General features: G+C 40.8%; 1 protein-coding gene across 1 annotated transcript; it reads right to left on the bottom strand.

The window, feature by feature from the left end:
• Positions 1-5,384: 5,384 nt before the first annotated feature.
• LOC112960930 (cytochrome P450 2K1-like) lies at positions 5,385-18,165 on the bottom strand. Its single transcript, XM_026055625.1, has 9 exons — positions 17,961-18,165; positions 15,369-15,531; positions 14,070-14,219; positions 11,919-12,079; positions 10,112-10,285; positions 9,288-9,429; positions 7,838-8,022; positions 7,471-7,612; positions 5,385-5,775 (listed from the first exon to the last, which is right to left on the bottom strand). Exons 1-9 carry the CDS (start codon positions 18,144-18,146, stop codon positions 5,588-5,590), a joined length of 1,491 nt encoding a protein of 496 aa, XP_025911410.1. The 5' UTR covers positions 18,147-18,165; the 3' UTR covers positions 5,385-5,587.
• Positions 18,166-19,436: the final 1,271 nt, after the last annotated feature.

The following is a 19,436-nucleotide window of genomic DNA, read 5'->3' as shown; positions in this document are numbered from 1 at the left end:
TTAGATCTGTTTTTGCAGCCCAGCTCTGGTATTGCCCTTCCACTACATCTGCACTCCCCTGGGTCCAGTCACTCTGATCTGGGATTAGGGGCCCAGTTGAAAGGTGTATTCCCCCAAAACAGCCTAGTGCTGTGATTTTTCCCTTGTCATACGATACAGTGGAGTAAGTCAGAGACCACCAGCTTGCTTGAGTATGAGAAACCTCCTTGGGGCTCAGATAAATGAGTTTTATATTACAGTTTGCTCAGGCAGAATAGTGAAGACACTGATAAGTAGTTGYGAGTGCATCAAGGTCTAGGCTGACTCTGTTTCAGAATAATTGGCACTGAAAAAATTTGATTCTGCTTCTTGAGTTTGTTATAATAGGAGATTTGTTATAGACAGGATTTGTTGAATGATGTCAGATTACCGTGGCAGGTCTATTTTTATGTATAGTTGGAACAGTTTAAATTTAGATAAAAAGTAATAATAATTACAAAACTGTAGCAAGAACTCTATCTTCTGCTTTGCTCATTAGGTGAATTTCTGTTTCAGTGCACCAAGGCAGAATTTTGGCATACATCTGAGGCATATACAAAAAAAGCTTTTCAAGCTTTATAGTAAGAAATGTCTAGGCCATTACAATAATCTCATCTCCTCCTTGTACAACTGTATGCGAAGAGCTTCACTGTGCTTTTCTTAAGGTGGAGAGAATCCTTCCTCCTACTTCTGCAGGTGAGCACTGGCAAGCTTAGTATCTYGGAGCTGAAGAATGATGTCAGGTCAGTTCTCCATAATGGGAAAAAGCACTGCACAACTTTAACTATGAGTCAGGCCCCAAATCTCATAGGTGATTGTTGTTTAAAGACTTTGCATGCTCATGAATCCATCAGCAATGGAAGACTCTCAAAAGTCTAAGTCCCTATTAAGAAATTATATTTTATTTACAATTTCATTAGTCTAAATCACCCAGTGAATCCCCAGGCCTCTGCTGACTGGAGTAAAGTGCATGTTTTGCAATACACCGTTTATACAGTGAGAAGTCCTTTTGTAGTTTTCTGCTAGATAACATAAGCTCTTCCCACTCAACATCTCATCTCTGACACATTTTTAGAGCTCTGACTKTTTTTGCAGCTTTTTTCAAATTTTCAGCAGATTGTCTTCTCCTTTCTAATCTGAAGTGTGACTGCAGTGGGTAATACAACATGGATAATGGACCATAAATATGGTACAGAAAGCACAGTTGGGGCAAAAAGCAATCTCAGTCAGATCTGTTGGAGCATAGAAATTATTTGTTTTCCTGTCCAGTTACTATTCCAAGACTCAGGGAAGAAGCACAGTTATGGTGAAAAGATCTGTGAATCCAGTTGGTCTTAAGCCTGCTGGGAAGAAAAGCTTTTAGCTATGTGTATCCTGTCATGCAGTAACCTATACTGTGGATACCTCAGAGCTCACTGACTGCAAAGCATTGCTCTTGAAAGTACTGAAGTCTCTTGGATGAGATGGGAACATGGACTTAATGACAGTGTTTTGGAATCTGATTTTATTTCCAGATACATTTCCAAACCAAATTCCAGAGGACATTCGTAACTTTTATGATTTCTCTAGGTTTCTGGTATTGTATAAATTAGTTCTGGTACCTTTGGAGGACTACCCCCTTTTCTAAAGATATGTTTATGTCCTGGTCTGATCACTTCCTCCAGTACCTTGCAGAAGATAGTTTCAAATGGGAGGAGTCATGTTTCACAGGGCATCTGGTCCAGTACTCTCTGGTTCTCTTTTGCACTTTAAAAATCACTAGACTTTATTATTTAGTCAGTATTTGTTAGCCTTTCATGTTACAACCTCCAGTTATAGTGTGTCTACTTACCCATCTATCCCCCGAGACAAGCAAAGCAGTGATGCAGCAGCAGTTTCCTTGGGATAATTTGCCTTGTGAGCAATGTTTCACTGTCACGGAAACTGCTTCCACCGCACTCCGCTGGTGCCTTCTGCTCATGATAAAGTACACTAGAAAGCATCATGCCATACAATATCATCTAAAAAGCCTGGATCTTAGCTCAAAGCAGACCTCCACTGGGAAAGAGGACAGCGGGAGACTTATCGTACCACCCTGTCAGTGAGCTTTGACCTTGGGAGGTATTGTGCTTTCTGTCACACCTATGTCAAAACTGTGTTTGAATTCATCTGAATCCAAAACCAGACTGGCTAAAGCCTTGAGCAGCCTGGTCTGACCTCACAGCTGACCCTGTTTTGAGCAGGAGGTTGGCCTAGAGACCTCTTGCAGTCCATTCCAACCTGAATTATCCTATGGTCCTATGAATCTATTTGTGTTCCAGTTTTGCACCACAATTTTACTTTTTCAAATTCAGCAAAATTTGAATGGGTGTAACTAGAAGCAAGATGTGAGTGTGAAGGGAATATCTGTGTTTATAGTTGCTGTATTCTGGCGAATTTGCTATATACCTCTAGTATTTGGGGGATATCTCTGTGTAAACATGTTCACAGCACTGCTGGTAAGGTTCCTCACAGCCCTGAGTTAAGATTCAGTCATTAAATACTAATGGGCGACTATTTATATTTAGGTTTAAGCTTGTGTTTACCTACTGAACCTACTGAAGGGGCCATGTTTACAGCACCTCAGAGGAGTCAGATCCAGAATAAAAGGAGTCCTATTTCTTCTTTTCAAAAGCAGATTAACTAAAGCCTGAGGGAGAACCAGCTTTGGCAAACCTGTTTGATGAGGAAGGACAACAGAAAGGTGGAACAGAGCCAAAAGTAGAACAAAGACTCCAGGTGTTGGAAAGGGACTGTGTAAAGCTGTGAAGGTTCCTGAAGTCATCTGGGAAACAGAGAAAAAGAGAGCAAGGAAGAGAAAGGGGAGGGGAAAGAGGGTTTGAGGGGTTAGCCTGCTGGAGAGGCAAGGCTGGACTTTGTACTTGAGAAAATGACCCAATGGCCAAATAACTGCCAGGGAGGCTCTGAACAGCAGCTGACAAGTTGCTAAAAATTCAACGAATATGAGCTCTGGCTTCACATAGGTACAAATCTTCACATATTACCCAGCTGGCTGGCTTGCTTATACACGCTGCTTTTCTTCCTCGCATCTGTTCTGGCATCACTAGCGGTGTGATCTAATGGGTTAACTAAAGATAGCTCAGGAGGGTTCGTAAAGGTAAACAGCTTACATACAGAGACCTTTAGAAGGGCCAGAGTTGCTACAGGGCTGGATGCCTGCAGGTCTGGGAGAAGGTTGTGCTCAACGCATCCACTTGCCAATTCCAGGGTGACATGACCTGCAGTGCGTGTGTCTCACTGGATAGCACTAATGCAGGGCCTCTCCCCTTGCTAAATCTATGCCTGGAGCAGAGTTGGAGGCAAAAGTGCTCTTGCACAACGGATTTTTAAATATCAGCAGATCCTGGACTAGAAATTCCAGAATTCTCTAAAAGGAGCAAAAAAGGTGGATTGAGACATTTCATTTTGCCAATATGCAAATGTTCCATTATTAATTTAGCTTTTTAAGTTTCATATTGCCTTTAAATATATGAATGCACAAACCAGTGCAAAGCTGAAGCTGCTCTCACTTGTATGTGCTGTGCCATTTGAAACACAATGTCTGAGTCACTCATGCAGGGCTGGCAGATATGGTTTCAGAAAACCGTGATATGATTCTACTTCCTCAATTTTTTTAAATTTCGTATATTTTTTGAGCAAAGCATGCATTTCTGACAGGAGAGAGCTAGTGGCCTAAGACAAAGAGAATTTCTACATGGTCACAGAAAAGCGAGAATTGCAGGTCACCATAGTGCATATTTCACGATTTCTGAACATATCAAGAGTATAATCCTTGTCTTTGGCAAGTCCAGGTAAATTCTGCCATTGCCTTTGTTGGGACAAGGTTTCTATCTCTATATTCTATCTTATTCAACCCAATTAAACCATTTTTACACAAGCTATGTAGATGTTTTATTTACAGAGAGAAGAAATAATTTTCAAGTATGTACAACTAGTGGGTGTTTGATCTGAAGAGAGAAAATAAACATCTGATAAATTGTGATACCTCAACAAAGAGCCTGACGTGGTCATACGATACATGATCCTGCCATAAGAAAGGCAGAATTTCAGGTTGCCTAGGTAGTTAAATCTCTTGGAGGAAAAAGCATGGTCTGTTCAGAGAAGACTGTTGACTTTCCAGTCAAAAACCCCCGTTGTAAAGTCAAGGTAGGGGAGCTTACTGAAACATTAATATGAGCTTTGTAGCTTCTGTCTGCTTCACTTCTGAAATGTGTTTATGAGAAGAAAGTCTCATGGAAATGGATTATCTCCTCCTTCTACTCTTAGAAGTAGTACCAGTCAACAGAAGAGCATAAGGTTGAAAATCCACSTAGTCCATTAAGAATGTATATTTGAGACTAGGGATAAGGCTCTTGTGTGTTAAAGGCACAGATTCTCGATCTTCCTCAGGTGTCTGTTCAGTGCTTCTGTAATATGCCTCATTATGATAACTTGGTGTCTAATGTCTAGTTTGAATCTCTTATTACCATTCAAGCTTTTTGCTTCCTGTCCTATTCCCAGTAGATATAAAGAAAAGTTTTTCCTTTCCTCTATGCAGATACTGACAGCACTAAGGACTTTAACTCCTTCACACTGCCTTCTGCTTTCCTTACCTCTGTCACCTTTAGTGTTTCCAAGATAATCATTACTGTTTTGAGAATATCAGCCAATACTTTCAGGGCCAGGACCTTGGCCAAGCACTGGAGCCTGATTGTCCCTGCTGTTGAAAGGTGAATGGTCTTTGCTACAATTATGGCCCAGCAGACTTGCTTGTTAACCCAAGAAGTTCCTGGTCATGGTCTGGGGTCTAGCACGGACCAGGGACTGTTCTTATGAGGTGGTTGGGGTGCAGTTACCCTGTTTTAAGGGTTAAAGGAGTTCAGTAGTGTGAATGTGATGGACCGTGCCAGCTGGCCTCAGGAGATACAGGAAAAGTTTCAAGAGACAGAGAATCCAGCACTCTTGCATACGTTTTTCCAACAGTTAGTTATTCTTGTTGGATATGCCCTTTTGTCTGAATGTGGGAGAAGTCAGAGAGGCAAAGCCATGGGAGCTACCATGAAGAAGTAGAAGTATCAGGGAATGTCATATGTGCAGATCCAAACCCATCTGACTGCCCAGACTGAACAGCTCTTCTGTACTGGGGAACTGAAGCTCYGAATTTCCTGCATCCACCACAGAGGCTTTGAGGTGCTTATTCTTAACTAGGATAGTGCAAAGTAGGCACAGCTTCATGGTCCATAAATGTAATTGTAAATCTGGACTTGGGAGCCTTCCTGGGGAATATGCTTTCAACAAATACACATTATTAAGTGAAAATTAAAGTAAGAAGGTGAAAGCTGAGGGTCTTTATTATTTTGTCCCCAGGAAGTGTCCTCCCAACAGTAATAAATAAATAAATAAATAAAAGAATGCCACCTTGTTTTAGAGGTACTGGAAGCCTTCATTATGATGTAATGTTATGAATGATTTTGGCCAAAGAATTAAGAAGGCAGAAATCATGAAAATATCATTTGAAAATTTTTGAAACAAACAGATGCAGATTACAACTCTAAGAACGTGTTTCAGCGCAGATTTTATAGGTTTTTGGGACAATGTTAAACCCAACAGCAGGGGTGAGGTCCAGGTCTGAAGAAGAAACTCCAGGGGGAGGGTGGAAGGTGAACCGCTGCAGGAGGCTTGTGAAGAAGAGGAAGAGCTCCGTTTTGGCAAGAGTCTCACCAGCACAGATCCTCCGCCCTAGAACAAAATATGGAACAGCCATAAGAACATCAGTAGCAGCTGCTTCTTCAATGGTGGGAGGGAATAAAAACTTCTGAGCAGCTGTAATTCTGAGGAAGAACAGCAGGAATCCATAACACTTGGAATGTTATATCCCAAGTATGCATAAAGAACAAGCTAGCTCTTAAAATTTCGCTGACCAGTAAACCAGAGAATGGAGGATACAAAAATCATCTGAGAGAGAGGAGACTTGATCTTCAGAAGTATCATAATAAAGCCACCAAGTGATTTTTTTTCTTTTGCTTTGTCTAAATGGGCTGACTATATGCTTATATTTGGGCAGAAATGTATGGAAATGCCATCTGAATTTCTTACTTCTGGTTTTCAAAAAATTTGTATTTTTCTTCATTTTCAGATTTTGACTTTACTCAGGGTCAGTTTGCAATTTGGCTCCCACACCAACTTTGGAAGGCTTAGCCTAGTCACAGGGAATTTGCTTGAATTAAATTTTGTCTGAACAGACCTTGGAAATTCACCAATGCTGGCTAGGGAGGAATAGAGGGGGAAAGTGGTGGAGATAGTCTATGGAGCCCCTAGTATAAGCTTGTCTTCAAATGCACAGTGAATATATGTTTTTTTCAATTCTGGTCATATTCAGCAGCTTATAAATTTTCTTAATCACAGCACAATGATGACACACCTGAATTAATAAAGGCATGAACTAAGACGATTTTTCTCCCTTCTGTGACAGAAAGTGGAAAATGAGGAGTTGCTACATGGCCATGCTATGAACTAAGCCTTCAGGGAATGCCCAGACCTGACACTTCCCGAACATGCTTTTGGCTGGCGCATGGTGGAGAGAATTTAGGCCTGAAGACCGTGCAATCACAAGGTGCTGTTAGAAATAAGAGTCTGTGTACATGTCTCTGTCCTTTGGTTAATAAAAGGAGTGACTTGAAGTCAATCTGAAGCTGACAGAGTGAAAGAGGTGTTGCAGACTTCAATCTAAAAAAGAAGTCCTTTGAGTTTGGAATATCAAAATTTTCCTTAATGAAAGAATGGATTTTACTGTGTGTTGGGTGGTGGGTATCACAAGAAAAGGCCATATTCAGATGCCATAAAGAATTAAAAATATACAAATAGGGTCTAGAAAAAAGAGTATTGTGGGTGTGATAGAAAATTAACCAGAGACTGATGTACAAGAACTTAATTGAACAATGACAGAGCCTGAAAAGCAGAAAAAATGCCAGAGAAGTAGCAGTCATCATGATGGTAGAAATATCCCATGTTTTGGGCTATGATGTAGCCATGTAGATATGCAGGCTTAGGTGAGTGTAACTGTCTGCAGAAGCCTCAAAAGGCAACCATATCATCTTCTTTGATTTTACAGGGAACTTGAATATTTATTTAAGGCAATCCCTTTGCATAGGCACAGGGTATGAGGACTTGATCTCAGCTGTAGTCATTCAAGACTTTTAGACATACTAGCTGAGAAACTAAGAACATCTGGAGGTTGAAGGAATGGGTAGACCTTTGTGAGTACTCAACCCGAGCAGAAGTGTGTCCTGAGAAATTTGTGAAATCTGAAATGTGAAATGGTCCCATGTGAAAGACAATGTGAGGAGGCCAGGCTTCAAAAACAAAGAACCACTGATACGAATTAATCTTGTCCAAGATCTGTACTTCCAATGGCAATATAAAAAGAGAAGGTACCTGCTGAAAAAGGCATGAAAGCATCTTTCTTTACGAACTTTCCCTGGGAGTCAAGAAAATGTTCAGGATAGAACATCTCTGGTTTCTCCCACTGTGATTTGTCTTGCAGGACAGAAGTCAGCAAGGGGACGATGTAGGTTCCCTGTAAAATTAGACAGTGGAGTTATTCTGTGGAAAAATATGTTCTGTGGTGACAGTGATGGCGATAAGATCTTAACCTAAAGAAATTGTCCTGGACAATGAGATTATTCTGACTGCTGCTTTGTGACTTCACAAGAGAGTTCATATTTATCATGGTCTCAAAACTCACATTAACAGGTTTGAAATAGGAGAAATGGTAAGAAAAGCAATGCTACAAGCATCTCACCTTGGGAATGAAATAGCCTTTGAGAGTGACGTCTGTAACAGTCTCATGAGGCAAGTCCAATGGCAGGATATTAGCAAATCGCTGAACTTCATGGATAACAGCATCTGTGTATGGCATTTGAGTTCGATGCTCAGTTCGTGGGGGGTTTGACCCTATCACTCTGTCTATCTCTTCTTGGACTTTTCCTGAGAAGAAAATACGCTGTAAGAGTCACAGACTCATCTGTCCCTGAGACATACTGTGCTTTACTGGTGCAAAGTATAAAAGACCTCAAGTGAAAATAATGAATTCTCTCAAAATCTTTTTTTCCTTTCAGAAATAATGGGATGTGGACAGTATTACAATGTCTGATTATTTCTTTACCAATAAGAAAGCTAAATGGAGAATTTCAGAAGACTCTTTGGTGATCAATATTTTTCCTTGCCAATCATACTTATTGATATGAAAGTGTATATTCTTGCAATAAAACAATAACAACAGTAATAATGAAATTACTTTGTTTTAATTTCATATTCCATTCTAGGTCTTGTGTTTTTATTTGTCTTCTGGCAGGTGGAAGGCAGTAACTTCAAGTCATTTTTGCAGATGTAGTGGAAAGTCCCTTTTTGAAACTCAGACACAGTACAAGTCCCCTGCTTGCATGTTCTGTCAGCTTCAGTGGGCCCGGATAGATAGCAGAACTCTCATTTGTGTGTGAATCTCTGCAGCCCCTCTCAGTTACAGGTTCATGGAAATGAAACCTAACGACTTTATACTTAAAACGTTGCAGATTTAGCCAGGATTCTAAATTACCATTTCCTGGTACAACACAGTGTAAGTAATATCCCAATCCAAAGAAAAAGAATAAATACGTCTTTACTTTGGTCCATTCTGAACCATATTTCAGCCAAGATTATCTACGTTCTTTTTTGTTTTTTGTTTTCCAGTGAGTAAGAAACAATTTGCATTTTGCTCCCTCTCTTCTGCCTAAAGTTTCTTGCTCTGACCAAGAGGTATCTCAAAAAAAACCAACTTGCTTCCTAACAGCCCTGTAACATGGACTGGAATGCAGCTATTATACAAAGAGCAATTCTCTAAATCTTCTCAGACATTTAAAACCCTCAGTACCATCCATTTTAAATCTTCTTGAGCCTTTGGTTTATGAAGATCTCAGTTCTGAAGGAAACCTTGAACAATTTCATTGCCTAGCACAGGACAGCTCCATGTTTTTAATGAGATATTACCAAGAGCAGAGTCTGGCCTATGTGAACTTGATATGTAATCTACTGTTACACTGGCTAGTATGACCCTCACTGGGTCTGAACCATAGGGCGCAGCAATCCCTTGATAAWTATTAGCTTGAAAGTTTGGATTTTTTAGCTCAGTGTATTGACTGATACGTTGACCCTCAAGGCCTCTGTCCAGTTCCTAAAGCCCTGAGTGTAACAGCATGTGTCACAAGACCACTTACTCTGAATTTCAGGATACTTTAGCATCAACAGAAAGCTCCAGTTTAGTGTGGTGGAAATCGTCTCAACACCAGCAGTAAACAAATTGCTCACCAAGCTTAGCAAGTTACCATTATGGAAATACCTCTTGGTAGTGGATTTCTCCTGAAAGATGAAGTGGATGAGATAAAAAGATGAAATCTTAGGGATTTTTGTGGGAAAATTCAATTTAGCTAGCTAAACATTTTACTAAGAAATAAATCTTATAATTTAAAAAAAAAGTGTGAAAGAGAAGGAAGAACTTTGAGCTTGGGCCTTGAGAAGTCTGTTGACAGTGATTTTGTTTTGCATGGTCTCTGTGCTTACTGGGACCAGCTGCAAAAAGAGTTAGGCTTCTGCATGAAAAAGGTAACCAAAATATGTGCTAGCCTCCAAATAAGGATCCCAGTAAGGCCCAGGTACTGCTTTTGTTCTGTAACGGCTTATGTTTGTGAGAGAGCCAGAAGCACTAGGACAAGAGAGAGAATAGATAAGAAGTAAAGCCTCAATAAATATAACAATATAGTCTGGAGAAAAGCTGAGAGAGAGAACTTTTTTTTGTTTAAATGCTGAATGAAAGGCTTTGGAACTGCAAAGACACTGTCTCCTGTATGAGCCTGAAGCCTGCATAACTGTTTTGTTCTAGCCAGGTAAAATATCCATTCAACTCTATTAGTTTATAAGACATGCATTTTTTAAGAGATAGACTCCCAAAGAAATATAGGTGTAATTATAAGGACTGAAAGAGAATTATAAATGTCTTCATATAACCATGCGAGTTTGAAGTCATGAGAAAAGATTCAGTTACCTCCTGCTGTTTAACAAGGAAAGCATCAATAAAACTTCTCTGATAATTTTTATCCAGAGTTTTGAGATGTTCTACAAAAGTAACTTGTATATAAGCATGAAATTCATCTCTGTTTTGAAGAAGAGTCTTCTGAGCCCTTAGGAGAAATCCAAGGCATGGGAAGATGTTGTACATCTATAAGAGCAAAAGACATTACATAGAATTTACCAGCCAAAGGTCTGAAAGCACTTTACAGAAGCAAATGAATACTATTGTGACCATTTTGTGGATAAAAAAGACAAAGACTTAACATTAATATATAGAACACAAAAAAGTGATGGATAAATTCATGGTAGAAAATCCATCAAGGCCTGTTGAATACCAGGAACCTCTTGGACACAAATTACTGGAAGCTAAGAGACTTGCTTTGCAAAAATAGCACAAGTGTCAGGCTCAGACAGCTGCAATTGGCCACCAGGGAGACTTGATGGTGGAACAGAGGGGTCTTTGGACAGACCTGTGTAGCTATGCTGATGTTTCTGACAAATTCTCCTTCCTCACAGACCAAATCTACCATCTTTGAAAAGCAGCAAGTAGTAGCAAAGATGCAAAGGCCACCGTAGTTATTTCATATGCATTTTAGACTCTCTCACCACACAAACATATACTGAGCACAATTTCAAAATATGAGGAAGAAATCAGAGTAAAAAGCCTTATTTTGCTACTATTGGAACAGTATGAATGGTGGTGTGTAAAACCCTTGTCCTTTTGTGAATGAAATTAGAACTGCTCAGACGTATACAATGGGATCTATGCAGCTGACTGGAAATGGTTAAAAAACCTGAAACTTCACGTTTTTTACAAAAGGAAGCTATAAAACCTGCTAACTGAAATGTTGTCCAGAAACTTGTTTTATTATTTCGGCTTTATTCTTTATTCTGCTATATATTTTCTTTTTCAAAGCACGAAGCAACAGAAGTGAAGCTAGTGTGCCATAGCATTGTGTGGGGATATCAGAACATGTTACTCATTGAGGCATTTCTGTGTGCTGAAAGGATGGGAAAATATATTCAGCGGCAGGATTCCTCATATAGGCAGACCACATGCTTTGCAGCTTCTTCCTGCACCATCTTCTGAGACAGTGCACTATATTGCTTGGTCTCTGATTTCTCAGGAAAGAGAGTGTCTGGGAGAAGGTTGCTGCCACAGAAGTAATTCAGGTAGCATGGTTCTGACTGTCCTTTTTCCCCATGGTCCTTGAGATTGGGCCAAGGAAGGAGTAATAGCTCTGGCAAAAGTAGCCGTCTCCCCACCACTGTCTTTAAGGACCCTCATGCCTCTTCCCTGATGTGTAATTAACTTTGTGCTCCAAGGCAGAAGTTCCTGCTGCCTCCACAATAATTATTCCAGCCTTCAGGCTAGTCCAGAGAGGCCCAGGGCAAAGAACAACTTCTGTCCTGGCGCTCATTTCATGGTCCCTGAGATAGATTAATTTCTACATCCATATCAGTCACACCAAGGGAGCAAATAGCTTAGAGCACGGAGGAGCTGAGAATAGCCTGATTTTTTCAGTGCAGATTTAGCAATCATCAAAATATGGCTTAAGTCTTGTTTTGAGAGAGGAGGGGTTTTGATTGTTTGCTTCAAGATTCCCAGATTGTCTCTCAAGCTTTATTTTGCCCCAAGCATTGATAAACCTAAGTATTATCTCTCAGTATCTCAGATTTTTCTGGTCATTAGACTTGACTGACTACCAGAATAAGGGTGCACTGTTATTACGTTCATACTGCATCCAGTGGAATAACAGCATAAAAATGTTCAACATTACCGTAACAAAAGGATTCCCAGCAAGCCTCACGCTTTCATTGGTCAAATTTTGTAGTCTTATAAATCTGGAGTCTTTGTAGTCAAATCGTTTTCCAAGTAATATTGACACAATTATATTAGCAACTGCTGCATTAATGATTTTACTAACATCAAAGGGCTTTCCTATTCAACAAAGAAAAGAATATATTACATTGTGGCAAGAGGCTGTGTAAATTTAATACTAGATTATTGCTATTTATTATTCTGTTATTATTGATTGTTTTTATGATTATCTTTATTTTCTTTTAGAGAATGATGCCAACAAACAAAATTTGCCAGACACAAGCAGACCTGTTGGATATACTTGGGTGTCTGAAACAACACTAGACCTCTAGTTTTGTGCAACTGAATCCCATTCTAATTACCTTTGAATGAAATGGGAGCTGAGGCACCTGTGTCATCTGCAGACCTCTTTGAACAGACACCAAAACACTGAAATGTAAGTGTGAATCTGAATGTGAATCCCACCAGAGAGTTTCTCTTGGGCAAGCTTAGAAAACCTCTCACCAAAGACTCCACCTTTGCTTTGGGGTCTAGTGACCCCGGAGATTCTGAGCCATTTGATCAGGCCCATGAAAATGTTTTCCAATGAGATGTAAAAGAGCTTGCTTTGTCCCCAGCAACAACAATCTAAGGTCAGCCCAGAGGTATCAAAAGTTGAAGAGGAAGGTAACTGCAAGAACTTATAAAARCATTTATTTCTATAACATATGTGATGTCCCAGAAATTACTTGAAKGTAAGATTCAAGAACGTAAGATTCCAAGAAGGCCAATGGTATTGTGGGGTGCATCAGGAAGAGTGTTGCCAGCAGGTGGAGGGAGGTGATTCTCCCCCTCTCCTCAGCCCTGGGGAGGCCACATCTGGAGTACTGCGTCCAGTTCTGGGCTCCCCAGTACAAGAGGGATGTGGCACTACTGGAGMRAGTSCAGCGAAGGGCYACAAAGATGRTTAGGGGACTGGAGCATCTCTCTTATGAGGAAAGGCTGAGAGAGCTGGGCCTGTTTAGCCTGGAGAAGAGAAGGCTGAGAGGAGATCTTATAAACGTGTACAAGTATCTGAAGGGAGGGTGTCAAGAGGATGGGACTAGACTCTTTTCAGTGGTGCCCAGCGACAGGACGCGAGGCAACGGGCACAAACTGAAACACAGACGCTTCCATCTGAACATGAGGAAAAACGTTTTCACTGTGAGGGTGACAGAGCACTGGAACAGGTTGCCCAGAGAGGTTGTGGAATCTCCTTCTCTGGAGATATTCAAAACCCGCCTGGATGCGATCCTGTACAATGTGCTCTAGGTGACCCTGCTTGAGCAGGGGGGTTGGACTAGCTGATCTCCTGAGGTCCCTTCCAACCTCAGCCATTCTGTGATTCTGTGATTCTGTGATTCTGCTGAAAAGGGTCATAATGCACAAGCAGGATGACATCCACCTTCTTTAACTTTCATAATCTAAGAATTTGGTGTCCTGCCCAAGCTAGTTTTCTAAGCTCCCTCCACAGTGACTAGGTAGAGGCAGCTCCTAGAGATGATTCATCCTCTCCTAAGTCAGGTGGGAAGAATCATCCTCCAAACATCTGCCTGTTTGTCTTTTTCTCCTCAACTACAAAATTAACCTAGCTGATTAGCTTAAACATCTGCCTTCTGGATGACTCAAGTTTGATGAGAAAAAGTCCACCCTTGCAGGTTTCTTTAATATCACCTACTATGATACCTGTTACCTATCACCTACTATATCACCTGTTATTTTATTGTTGTTCCTATTTATGCCTCATGTCTAGGTTGCCTCAGAAAGAACATATAAAATACCCCATTCCTCAGTTTCTGCATGTGATATGTATGTCATGCCTTCCAATCGCAGCTTTGTCCATTCAGATTGGGAACCCTTTGGGGCAAAAGACTGTGAATCTGCACAGAGCTCAGCCAAGTGACATCTGCTAGAACTTCAGAAGAAGCCTTTCATATTTGCGTCAAGCAACTGATAGGAGCCAAATTGAGCAAGATTGATACAGCCTGGAGAACAACATTTCTTTTAAAGGTCAGAGTTTGAGAAGGTTACGGGCAAGCCTCTGGGTGTTTGAACAAAACTTAGAGATCTGAAGAATGAATCATCTACCCACCTTCTTGTGACCCAATGGTATCTGCCAGATACCCATATTCCTCCACAATGCGGTCCTCAATGGCCCTCTTTCCCATTCCAAAGTCTCGTAAGGTTGTGAGAGTAAATCTTCTCATGATTTTCCAGTTTTCACCATGAGCAAATACAACCCCTGAAGCAAAGAGAAGATTTCAAGGCAGCAGAAGAATTTAAATAACTAATTTGTAGATATATAATGTAGATATTTAATATCAATCATTTTTAAAACAGGTGAAATTCCATTTGTCTGAGAAAAATATCCACAAAAACTTCTCTTAAATATGTCTGAGCTTTTTGCTGCACAGAAAGAATGAAAGTAAGCTATTTAAAAGATGTTTAATTAAATATTAATGACTGTTGAGAGACACCTGTCACTAAAAGAATGGGAGCACTGGAAATTTAAATTCGAACTGCTAGGCATTATACTTTGGAAACTGGGATTGAATTTAGAGCCAAAGTCACTGATGTTTGCAGTAAATACCTGACTAGGCACAGATGTCTTCACAACTTAAGTTGGACCTTAAAACCTCCTCAATCAATTTTTCATTGAAATTGCTATACACCATAAAACTACTTTAGTTATATTTTTTCAAAGGAAAAAGTAAGGTGTGAAGAAAGCTTACATGCAGTAATGTGATTAAATGATAGAGGAAATTATGAAAATGTCTGCTGAATTATTCCTGAATTTGTTGGAGAAGCTTTGGAGATGTGAATAGGAAATTCAAATGCAAAATCAGAATGAAGTTTGGGTGTCAAATTTTCATTTGGTTACCCAGGCCAGTAAACAGTATTTCCCTCATTAACATAAATCCCCAATTCTGTATGTGTTCCATCCTACTGTCACATGTAGATTTTAAAAATACTACTCATCATTTGAAATGAGTGGTATAATAGTCACGTGGATTCAGAAAAAGGAGGTTTTATGCTAAACTCCAAACAACAGAAGCCCAGAACTATACCGTGAGAGTTAGAAATGCTTTCCCTGTCATGTGTGCCCCTGTTCTAGATCCTGAAAGTATGGCACTGTCTCCATTAGCCTTTTTGCAGTGAGAATAACTTGGTGGACATTGATTTTTTTTTTTGAATATAGATAGTTACAGTTGTTTTTGTTTCCACTGTCAACAGCTTCAAATTTGAATGAACCTGTTGAAATCAGTGAAATTACTCCCTATTTCCACTGCCTTATATGATCTCTGATCCAAAGTGATGTGTTAGCCTCTACTGCTTCTGTAGCAGAACGTTTTTTGAATAAGTCAAATGAAGAACAAGAAAATCAGCTCACCATTTCCTTTGGTCAGATCTTCAAAGATTGGGATTTTAGGTCTTTCTGCAAATGCATCTGCCTGGTTTACAAGAGCCTCCTTCACTGTCTCATACCCAGAGATCACTACTATTTTCCTTTGCCCCATCTGAACACTGAAGACTGGACCGTATGCTTTGGACAGCTGGTAGAAGAAGATAACAGTGATTTACAGCTTTTACAACCTGCAAAGAAATTCACAACCCTTCAGTGCTGCTTATCTTCCTGTCCTGCCTCTAGGTTACCACAATGTTAAATTCTTAATAAGAATTCTTAACAGAGGAAGAGAACTTACTTACTTTAATAATGTGAATGTGCCAGATATTATATGACTAATGACTAAATGGCACAGTCAGGGATAGAATCCCGATGTGCTAAACAGAGCAGAAGTATTAACAGCTTAAACCATCAGTCATTCAAGGATTGTAACCATGAGCCACTTATAGTCTCCTCTGTGCTGACAGATCTGTCTTCCCTCTGGAACCCATGTGAATTCAGTTTTATAACTCATGTTTGCATCCTGATCCCTATGTTATTATGTTTCTTTTGCTGCTCCACTTCAAACTAATTCAACCATTCAATCCTTGGCTATTATTATTGTATAAAAAAACAGTGGGTTTCTGGGCCAGGATATAGCCTTGGGTATGTTCTCACTATTTGTATGTGACTACATTCACCATGAATCTCTCTGCAAAGGGGATCCCAGAGATGATGTCTGGCATAAGCTGGTAGCTGTATAGCTTGCCCAGGCAGATTCATGTTCACACAACTCAATGACGTTCTTGATTCTCCTAACAAGAGGAGGTGGTTTTCCTGCCTGCACTTAATTTCCAGTGTGTTTGGACAGAGAAACACAAGGCAAATATTTACCAGTGGTAGACAGAATGTTCATCAGCTATTTTAACAAAGTCCAGCCAACTATATAAAATGATATAGCAGCAATGACATGTGTCTGAATTGAGGGTAGCTTCTTTGATGGTGAGATTGTTATTCCAGACTAGTGTAGCTGTGGCAAAATTTGATCTTTTCAAAGCGTGTTCTCCAGTCAGGGCTCTCCAATATTTGAAATATTAATGTTATGGACGAGTATATGGTTTTTGTTTGCATTTAGACAGAGAGTATGTGTGAGTTTTAAACCCTGCACTAAGCTCAAATCAGAGGACCAACCTCCTCCATTGGAATGGATCCACTGGAATTACGGCAGAGGCATGTTGGTTCTCTTAGCATGGAAAGAGATGAAGTCTGCTTTTGCCAACCCAGTTGTCCTGCTTTGGATAACTACAGATGATTTTCCAGATACTGCATCTGAGTGATCTCTGATCTGTGGTTGTAACATACATGTGAATGTATAAGTTCAAATATCCCTTTTAATATCATCAACAAGTAGGATATGTGGAATTTCAGTGACTAAGCAGGAAAGAGAAAAGGAAGGAAGGATCAGTTTCATAAAAGTCTTTTGACTCCAAATCAGAGAAAAAAACTACCACAAAATAAGTTAAGAAAACACTAGAAGAAGAATAAAAGATTTATTATTCAGGTTTGCTTAGATCTTTGCTGTATATTATGGCAACTTTTGGCCCTTAATATTGAGAGTATGTAGTGGTCTTCAGCTTTGAGGAACAAAGAAGTCTTGTCTGTTGGGGCCCTTGCGGTACTTCAGAACAACAATCTATATGAAATATAGAGTATGGAACTACACTGTTTAGGATTAGTTGCTTAGCACAACTTGCTTAGCATGAGTAGCTAAATTTGCTGAAGCCTTAGGCCTCAGACTGTAGCCGCTGCTATGTGCTTTAAAGTAGTTTTACCAAGGACACTGGTGCAGCTGGGAATGATACATCCTGAGAAAGTACAGATAAGCTAGCAGAAGCCAGTGGGAACCAAGGTTAAGGGCTAGACAGCTTTGCTAAACAAGCAGCAAGGTACAAGGCATGACCGCTGCGTGCGTGATCGGTGCMATGATTGGCTACCTGTGACATAATCTGTATGAACCACCAATCAAGGGCCAGAGCGCCGAATACCTGTACTTATAAAATGGGCAAATTGCTGAATAAAGATGGAATTGAACCTGCAATCTGTGAATGCGTATGATTCATTCCCGTCACTCCCGCGGACCGCGACACTTGTCCTTCATTAGAGGAAAGTGATATGTAAGGGGCTGTCAACTCAATGAAGGCAGAAGTTTGTGGTGACTACCCCAAATATTTTAACTATGGCTATGTAGGCCATGAAGAGCTATCCCATTTCTCTAAAATCCCTCCTTTCACTGAATCTTTTCACCAAAATGCCACAAAAATAAGGAGAGCTCTTGTTATTGATTTCAGAGTTGTTTAGGGCTGAAACCAACACTCATGAAGTTGCAGGGAGTTGAAGGGAAAAGGTGTTGCTGTAAAGAACCAATCTTGCTGTGTTCAAAGTTTTCCACGCAAGTAGCAGGCTCCTGTTCCTTGCTATAGGCCTACATCATCTGTGGATATGACACCCAGGCTGTGGTAGGGGACACTTTCTGACATCTGGAACATTGTGGCTTGATGATATGGACAGTGATGGAATGGCAGAAAAAGTAGTGGTTACCTGCAGATAAGTCCTGTAAGGTCTCTTCAAATCAAACAAATGAAGATTTCCAATGATAGGTAATGCTCTTGGTCCTGGGGGAAAATTCTTCCTCAGGTAGCCATTCCAGAAACCTCCTATTTTCATAATGAATAGAAAAGTCAGGATGAGCACTAAGCCCAGAGAAGTGCAGTTGCTCCAGTCCATCTCTATTCAGCCAAGTATTTGCTGCAGAAGGTCAGAGAGAAATGAAAATCCAGATCCCTGTCTTCCTGCAGAAATTTGCTGTGAGAGACACTTGTGATAGTCCATAAACCTCTTCTCCAGTGAAGGGTTATATTTTTTCTGTGGTTGGTGGTAGGTTTTGTCTCCTCCCCTATGCTTGCTGATGAATCCTCAGTACGGTACAGAGCCAGGTGAATGTTTGCAAGCTGAGCTTATGTGACTGAGTAAGTGTGTACCTCATGCTTTCCAAGAATGAAAGTCCAAGAACACGGGGAGCCAAAGGTCACCAACCTGGTGTTTGGCAATCAGTCATACATTCTGTCTGCGGTTCAGGTCATTGATTAGTTATATTTCCAATAATAGCGCAGGCACAGCCTCAATACCCTGATCATCCTGAGCACTGAAATCAAAATGTCAAATATTGAAGTGATTAGTGCATAGAGAGATGTTTTTTTCCCAAGTGCTAAGTATTGGTAAAACTTTGTTCCCATTGAATTCTTTGGAGTTTCAAAAGACTCAGCTGGGGGCAGGATTAGGCTAGCCCTAAACATCCAGATATCTCCCAGGGTTCCCACAGAGCAGTCCAAATCACTTCTCTTTCACACAATCACAGAATCACAGAATGGCTGAGGTTGGAAGGGACCTCTGGAGATCATCTAGTCCAACACCCCTGCTCAAGCAGGGTCACCTAGAGCACATTGTACAGGATCGCGTCCAGGCRGGTTTTGAATATCTCCAGAGAAGGAGACTCCACAACCTCTCTGGGCAACCTCTTCCAGTGCTCTGTCACCCTCACAGTGAAAAAGTTTTTCCTCATGTTCAGATGGAAGTGTCTGTGTTTCAGTTTGTGCCCGTTGCCTCGCGTCCTGTCGCTCAGCACCACTGAAAAGAGTCTRGWCCCATCCTCTTGACACCCTCCCTTCAGATACCTGTACACATTGATAAGATCCCCCTTCAGCCTTCCCTTCTCCAAGCTAAACAGTCCCAGCTCTCTCAGCCTTTCCTCATAAGAGAGACGCTCCAGTCCCCTAATCATCTTTGTAGCCCTTCGCTGGACTCTCTCCAGTAGTGCCACATCCCTCTTGTACTGGGGAGCCCAGAACTGGACGCAGTACTCCAGATGTGGCCTCCCCAGGGCTGAGKAGAGGGGGAGAATCACCTCCCTCCACCTGCTGGCAACACTCTTCCTGATGCACCCCACGATACCATTGGCCTTCTTGGCCACAAGGGCACATTGCTGCCTCATGCTTAACTTGGTGTCCACCAGCACTC

This window comes from Apteryx rowi, unplaced genomic scaffold (genome assembly GCF_003343035.1).
Source record: "Apteryx rowi isolate R43461 unplaced genomic scaffold, aptRow1 scaffold_1243, whole genome shotgun sequence".
NCBI lineage: Eukaryota > Metazoa > Chordata > Aves > Apterygiformes > Apterygidae > Apteryx > Apteryx rowi.
This window is presented reverse-complemented; position numbering and strand designations above follow the sequence as displayed.

Coding starts and splice junctions, on each gene's coding strand:
- LOC112960930 (XM_026055625.1), bottom strand. CDS start 18,146: ATGGACTGGAGCAACTGCACTTCTCTGGGCTTAGTGCTCATCCTGACT. Junction 10,286..11,918: donor CTGGGAATCCTTTTGTTACG/GTAATGTTGAAC, acceptor TTGCTCTTATAG/ATGTACAACATCTTCCCATG. Junction 7,613..7,837: donor AAGGCTATTTCATTCCCAAG/GTGAGATGCTTG, acceptor CTAATTTTACAG/GGAACCTACATCGTCCCCTT.